At 40.7% G+C, this 8,278-nt stretch overlaps 1 protein-coding gene across 3 annotated transcripts in view; it reads left to right on the forward strand.

Moving 5' to 3' along the window:
• Nucleotides 1-4,622, forward strand: part of fut8b (fucosyltransferase 8b (alpha (1,6) fucosyltransferase)) — a 161,928-nt gene extending 157,306 nt beyond the window's left edge. For all 3 annotated transcript variants that reach the window (XM_072687254.1, XM_072687271.1, XM_072687262.1), the window contains one exon: nt 297-4,622. In XM_072687254.1, coding sequence (XP_072543355.1) covers nt 297-638 — 342 coding nt within the window. In that variant the 3' untranslated portion in view covers nt 639-4,622. The remainder of the gene's footprint in view (nt 1-296) is intronic.
• Nucleotides 4,623-8,278: the final 3,656 nt, after the last annotated feature.

Consider the following 8,278-nt stretch of genomic DNA (forward strand, 5'->3'; position numbering starts at 1 on the left):
CCCTTAGCTCTGCTCAGTACTTTAGTCATGTTTATAATGTCAGTGTCATACAGTGTCAGAAACCACATAATCAACTATATTAAAGTTTACTGAACAACTGAACAACACAGTTTGAGGCGAATGTGTGATGATATAGACATGCAGTTAGCACCATGCTAATTGACCATTAGTCTAACTTCAGACACCAAACAAGTCTAAGCTGATTGACTAACTTCACTTGGGGAAACTGGGAAATTTGTGTAAAGGATCCTTTTGGCCAAACTGTTGCTTTGAAAAGATCTTCGCTCTGGTCTCAGGTTTGCAGGGTGGCGTACGAGATCATGCAGACGCTCCATCCAGATGCCTCCTCTTTCTTCTACTCTCTGGACGATATTTATTACTTCGGAGGACAAAATGCCCACAATCAGATCGCCATCTACCCCCACCAGCCCCGGAATGCTGAGGACATCCCTCTGGAGCCCGGTGATGTCATCGGAGTGGCAGGAAACCACTGGGACGGCTTCTCGAAGGGCGTGAACCGCAGACTAGGCCGGACGGGCCTGTATCCATCCTACAAAGTAAAGGAGAAGATCGAAACGGTGAAATACCCCACTTATCCTGAGGCAGACAAACTGATCACACCACAGCGGAAGAAATAACGCAGGAAAATTCTGCCTTTTTTGTCACTAAGGGGGTCACCCTTAAAAGTAAAAAGCTAAAGGTTTCGTATGATCTGTGTCAGGGCATTGTGTTTGATATTCCACAAATGATTTAAAACAGGAGGGCATGAAGAGCTTGCTGAGAAAGAAAGAAAGAAAGACATGCATAGAGTACAGAAGAGAGAGAATCAGGACTGCCAACTTCTTTTACCCCCAAAGACTGTGATTTTTTCTGTTCAGAGGTTGCTCAGATAAGACAGGTGACAATCCACAAGAACAGACACACGCCGACACTGACGGCACCCGGGTGTGTGTTAAAGTGTGTGTATATTGACTCAGCAACCTGACATGACTCTGCTCGGTGAAGTGGAAGCAGCAGACTCTGTGATATGACTGAAGTGCATCTCTGTGGCACATCAGCGGCTCAGAGCGGGTTCGAAAAACCCAAAACCCTGTCTCATGCTTGTTTTATTTAGTTATTCAATACTTTAAGATGGTTTTACAACTGTTCTTACCTTTTCACTTCCCTTTTCATTACTCCAGTTAGGCTACTTTTCCCACTGTGTATGTTTCCTCATACAGCTAATCTGTCCATCATCTGCCCACAGAATTCTTTGGTGGCTACTGCTGCTAGGTTGGCCAAGCTTTACAGAACTGGCCACTGGCAGAAATTATATTTAACCTAATGAGAAACTGTTGCACACAACTAATGTACTTTTTAATTTTGCTTGCCTGAGAACAGGAAGGATCAGGTGAAGATAAGATTTGATTGCATTAGGTTACATTATTTTGGCTGTAGATCTCAACTAAGTTTCACTTTTGCCTGACTCAATCTTGAATTTCCAACTTGAACCTGTCTATAAAGTCTTCTAAATAAGAAGAAATATATGAGAAATCAGTCTTAGAAACTACCATTTTTACATTAGACAAAGCACTAAAGTGGTTAAAACAGCATAAGTCTTTTAGACACTGCAAAGCAATTTAGAAGTGGTTTGTGCTGTATTTACAGTCTGTGTGAGTGACTGTATTCTACCCTCAGATGCTCTGCCCAGATGTGAACAGAGAATCTGGTAACACTTTATATGTATAGTACACCCTGGTCCTAAACCTTGCCCTGGTCCTTAACCTAACCCTTACCTTAGTTTGTTTACAGTTTGTTAACAAGTTGAACCTCTAGAGATAGTCAAAGAATTGGAGTGAAAGTGAGCTGTTGGGATACAGTCCCAAAATTTTTTAATGACTCTTCGCACAACATTGTGTCTAATGGGAAATACACATGATTGCAAACAGTTGTTCACATTTGCTTACTCCTGTAGCTTGTATATTTTTTATATGCCGCAAGTGAGCTGATCAATTACAACTGAGGATGTCTTCTCTCTAGTCACTCTTCCAACATGCTTGTTTTGGCTGTTTGAAACAGAGACGCAATAAATTTTAGTTTTGCTTTTGCGGCTTTCAGATCAAGCCTTTCAAAATCAGATGTGTTGACAAAACCTTTGTAAAGTTCACAGCATCATATCTCTAAAACTTATTCAAGTTTTCTTTGAAGCATTTCGTAGCTTCTAAGCGAGCTGTCTTATCCAGTTTGCCTGAGTTTAGCCTAGACAGCTACAAAAATAGAGGTTTACTGCAGCATAATTTCACAGCACAGGACATTCTACAGTAAAGATGATACCCTAAACCGTTGCATTAAGATTCCCACAAGTATTTTCTAGTTATTTTCTAGTTATCTTAAGTCTTAAGAGTGGTGAAGTCAATTCTTAAACCTGAAAAACTGCGACTCCAAGTTCCTCAATTCAATTTACTATGTCTATATTACAGATTAGATTAGAATGAAGGCACATTTTGGTCAGACATTCAGGAAAACTCTGGTGACATGTCCTGAAGGTGGGAGGAGCTTTTCTAACAGCAAGGTGGGATTTTGGGGGCGGGGCTGTTTTGAAATTGGTTTATTTTTATCTTACATTTCATAGCTCTAACAGCAGCTATTTGACTACCTTCAGCAATCAGCAGCTGACAGAAAAAAAGGGTTTGCGTGTGCATATTGCCGTCTTGTAGGGTGCTCAGAAATCCTCCCCGAAGCAGTTGTAGCTTTCTACACATCCTCTCACCTTCAAGATACATCATCAGAAGGGAGCATTCTTCACTGTGTAGGCGAGACTACTTTGGGCTGAATAGACAGTTATATGTATGTAAATGTGTTGGCTTTTGGGACATCACAAAACAGCATAATTACATAAAATCTTCATGTGGAGTCAACTGTGTGTTTTACAGCATTTACTGCATTAAAAAAGTGGATTTTGCTTGTTCAGACCTCAGGCCTTCAGCTTATGATGATTTGGGAGAAGACTGTAAGAGATGGAGGAGAACTCAGAGGACTTTGGGCAGGTAGCTTCAGCTCTGATAAGTAGAGCCAGAAATGGTAGATGACAGGGTTAAAAGGGAGGGGACGGGGTGGTGGGGGGTTGTGCAGACATCTCATAGACACGTGACCAAGGTAGATATGGAATTTACAGGATGCTAGATTTGGCAGGAGGGCCTCAGGCATGTTTATGTCTATCACTAATCTATTTTATAATATTGACTCTTTAATCTCAACCTCCCCTCACTCCCACTTATCACTCAGAAACGACTGTGCCAGTTTCTCATTTGCTTGAATGGGTTTTACCACTGTTATATAAAGTGTAGCCAACCTAGCAGTACTAGCTATGGAAGAACACATTTGTGGGCGGAACCTTGGGAGGTCACTAACTAATCTTTTGCCTTTTCATTGTGTGTGTGTGTGTGTTTGTGTGTATGTGTGTGTGTGTTCAGTGCCATGTTCAGAGTAATATACATCCCTAACATAGAATACATAGAATAGTCACTTTTTTAAAAAGGACAACCACACAAACATACAGTCTCTCTCTCTCTCTCTCTCTCTCTCTCTCTCTCTCTCTCTCTCTCTCTCTTTTTCTCTCTCTCTCTTGCTCGCTCTCTCTTTCTTTCTCTCTCTCTTTCACACACACAGCACATATAATATATAACATGTCTGATCTTAAAGATAGACAAATATCCTACAGCATTTCTGCATTGAGGAATCTGTTCTATACACTGGGCTGATACAGGAACCAGCACTTCTTATAAATTGGAAGACAGCGTGAAAACAACACTATGGTAAGGGGTCATTCAGATGATGCCTTTCAGACTCTTTAAAGCTTATTTTTCTTGTTCTTTACTGGGCACCACCACTGAACAGCACTGCTCTAGCCTGTGCAGCACACTTTGTGAGTTTCAGTTGTAAACCGTCACTTTTTGTGACGACCACTACAGCTGGCCAGTCACAACCAGAGGATGCCAACCTTACTGGTTTGATGATCCAAAGTTCGGTTCCGACAACGACCATATGCTAGTTTCGGTATTTTATATTCTCCTAAATTGCCATCTATCTATGTGTCAATCAAATGCCTGGCCCTGCCCAATTTCTTATTTTGATGCACAAGACACCTCATGTTTACAAAGGCATCATCTGAGCTCCCCCAACACTTTATTTGTAATAATAATAATACATTAATCAAACATATTTTTAAAAAAATCCATCAGCCAGTCACAATTAAGCTGTAATAATCAATCCCATGGTGCTTTGTGCATATCTCACTGACTGATCAGGCTTTAGGAAATGTATCTTGTGTTAAAATACCATGTGGTTTTTGTGCAGTGGTGCACACACAAACTATAGTAGACTAACTTTAATTAGCACTCCTCTAGACACTCCTTTGTCCTTTTAGCAACTATGTTTTTACCCTTTCTTTTGTATTTGTTTGTCTGCTGCATCTTTGCTGACTTTGAGAACGGACTCTGACATTTTTATTTATTTTATAATGAAGGAATTTATTGTTCTTTGTCATGACAGATTGTCTTCAATGAAAAAAAAAAAAACGAAAAACGTTTGCGTACTTTCTGTTCCAGGGCATTGTGTTTGATAAACCACAAATCAATTAAACAGGAGGCCGTTAAGAGTTTGCTGTCTTTGGTGTTCATATGAGCCTTTTCTGTACAACACACAACAGACTGGTGTAAACTGGTTGGTCACCTAACTACAACACAGTCCATCAGGATATGTGTTTTTTCTCTTGCACAGTTATCCTGATGCTTTCCCCAAGCTCAGTTGTGTGTAAACTGATAACTACACTCCACAGCCACATAATCAGAAACCCCTTCTCTTATAGCTCCACTATGCTGGGGCACAGTTAGAGACTGCAGCTCATCTGTAGATGCACAGTTATTGTTAGTCATCCTCTAGCCCTTCATCATTGATCAGTTTGTGACCACACCCTCTACAAAGGTGTTACAAAGGGTTCTTCGAGGAATGACATAGAAGAACCACTTTTAATGGTTCTTTTTTATTATAGAAAAAATATATACACTGTGTGCAGAATTATTAGGCAAATGAGTATTTTGATCACATCATCCTTTTTATACATGTTGTCCTACTCCAAGCTCTATAGGCTTGAAAGCCAACTACCAATCAAGTAAATTAGGTGATGTGCATCTCTGTAATGAGGAGGGGTGTGGTCTAATGACATCCACACCCTATATAAGGTGTGCTTAATTATTAGGCAACTTCCTTTCCTTTGGCAAAAATGGGTCAGAAGAGAGATTTGACGGACTCTAAAAGTCAAAAATTGTGAGATGTCTTGCAGAGGGATGCAGCAGTCTTGAAATTGCCAAACTTTTGAAGCATGATCACTGAACAATCAAGCGTTTCATGGCAAATAGCCAACAGGGTCGCAAGAAACGTGTTGGAAAAAAAAACGCAAAATAACTGCCCACGAATTGAGGAAAATCAAGCGTGAAGCTGCCAAGATGCCATTTGCCACCAGTTTTGCCATATTTCAGAGCTGCAACGTTACTGGAGTATCAAAAAGCACAAGGTGTGCGATACTCAGGGACATGGCCAAGGTAAGGAAGGCTGAAAAACGACCACCTTTGAACAAGAAACATAAGATAAAACGTAAAGACTGGGCCAAGAAATATCTTAAGACTGATTTTTCTAAGGTTTTATGGACTGATGAAATGCGAATGACTCTTGAGGGGCCAGATGGATGGGCCCGAGGCTGGATCAGTAAAGGGCAGAGAGCTCCACTCCGACTCAGACCCCAGTTTCTGGAAGACACCTTCTTCAAGCAGTGGTACAGAAAGAAGTCGGTATCGTTCAAGAAAAGCATGATTTTCATGCAGGACAATGCTCCAACACATGCATCCAAATACTCCACAGTGTGGCTGGCCAGTAAGGGTCTAAAAGAAGAAGAAATGATGACATGGCCCCCTTGTTCACCTGATCTGAACCCCATAGAGAACCTGTGGTCCCTCATCAACAGTACACCTCTCTGAACAGTGTCTGGGAGGCTGTGGTGTCTGCTGCACGCAATGTTGATCATAAACAGATCAAGCAACTGACAGAATCTATGGATGGAAGGCCTTTGAGTGTCATCGTAGAGAAAGGTGGCTATATTGGTCACTGATTTGTTTTTGGTTTTGTTTTTGAATGTCAGAAATGTTTATTATATTGGTTTACCTGGTGAAAATAAACAAGTGAGATGGGTATATATTTGTTTTTTATTAAGTTGCCTAATAATTCTGCACATTAATAGTTGCACGAACAGATATCCTCCTAAGATAGCCAAAGCCAAAAAAAACCCACTCCAACTTCCAAAAATATTAAGCTTTGATATTTATGAGTCTTTTGGATTGATTGAGAACATAGTTGTTGTTCAATAATAAAAAGAATCCTCTCAAATACAACTTGCCTAATAATTCTGCACACACTGTATAAAGGAGAAGAGTGTGAAGAACTCTTAAATTAGTAAAAAAAAACAAATCCAGGTCCAGCTAGACACAGTTGGATTTTTACTTTCTGGGCCTGAATTTGCTGCTTTTGCTTTAAACCTTTCAATGTTTTTTTACACACATATCTCTCTTTTACACAAATGATTTTTTTATGGAACCCAAAAGTGGTCCTTGTATAGCATCACTCAAAGAACCCTTTGTAGCACCTTTATTGTCTAGCAGAACCCCAGCAATGCCAATGTGCCTCATACAGTCAATAACAGCACCACACACACACACACACACACACACACACACACACATACTATGGACTCTACACACAAACTGTTCTGAGAAGGGACCGCCAACCACATAATATCTGGACAACAGCAACCTTAAGGGCTAAGGTAAGTTGATCTTTCCATGCTTTTGCACACAATCATGTGCTTTAGTAGCAACTGTTGCTATGTTGGACAAGGTTTACATAATTGATGAATAAAGCAAAGGTTATGTGTAGATTTTTTTTTTGTTGTAGATCTAAGCTACGGCTCTTAGCATGGTAGTTAATTTATTTTTTGTACAACACATTTTTAACCTGCCTAGTTTATATTAGCTACAGAAACACACTCCAGCTCCATAACATAGTCATCTATTCTGTTTCTTCTGTTCTCAGGAAGAGCTTCCTAATTAGATCCCAATCCTTTCAGACCCATAGTGGAAGGAAGAGCAGAACACCTGTGAGAGTGAAGCTTGTCTCTCATAAGTCAGATGGGCCAGTGCTGATGCTGTACTAGGTCTTACAGAGGGTTTCTAATAAAATGGTCATTGTGTGAAAGTGTACAAAGTAGGAGTTTCTAATAAAGTGTCCAGTGAGTGGAAGCGCAAGGTAGGGGTTTCTAATAAAGTGTCCAGTGAGTGGAAGCACAAGAGGTGTTTCTAATAAAGTAGCCATTGAGTGGAAGAACAAGGTAGGAGTTTCTAATAAAATGGCCAGTGAGTGGAAGCCCAAGGTAGGGGTTTCTAATAAAGTGGCCAGTGAGTGGAAGCACAAGATAGGAGTTTCTAATAAAGTGGCCAGAGAGTGGAAGCACAAGGTAGGAGTTTCTAATAAAGTGGCCAGAGAGTGGAAATAAAAGATAGGTGTTTCTAATAAAGTGGCCAGGGAGAGTTTAAAGCACACAAAGGCGGTACTATTTCAGTGTGATTTTCTTCTCCACCATTTAAGCACCTGCTCCTGCTCTCTTTATTCACTATATCTCCATAATGTCAGTAAAACAGGTTTTCTTTCACTCTGGGCATGCTTCACTGGAGAGATGGGTTCACAGGGGAACAGAGGAAAATAAGGGGCTTTATTGCCTTTTCCTGTCTGACAACAATTCGCAGCCAATTCAGCCACCTCTGACTAACACATATACACACACACACACACACACACACATACACTCAAACCGCTCTACAGTGAACTGCTCTTTTTTCCTCTCTAAGAGTGCCTCCTGGGCTTTATAAATGTCCAAGTTAACTGGAGGGCACTTCAATTAAAGCGTGTTTGCGCTGTCACTGTGTCCCGTTACACTCGTTTAAAAGAAATGTTAGTCCAGTTAATTATTGCGTTAATTGGCCATCTGTCCCCGGCGGCTGGCATGCAGCACTGAAACTGTCCTTCAGTCCCTCTGTGTCTGCCTTTATTTATCTCGAGCTCAGCTCCTCCGGCGTTGTTTGTGTCTGTGTTAGTGAGTGTGTGTATGTTTTTATATATCGTCAGGACAAACATTGTACAAAAGCAGGATTCCCTCAGTTTCGTAGAACCAACAAAATGGTCCTGACCTTTAAGC

This window comes from Salminus brasiliensis, chromosome 1 (genome assembly GCF_030463535.1).
Source record: "Salminus brasiliensis chromosome 1, fSalBra1.hap2, whole genome shotgun sequence".
Lineage (NCBI taxonomy): Eukaryota > Metazoa > Chordata > Actinopteri > Characiformes > Bryconidae > Salminus > Salminus brasiliensis.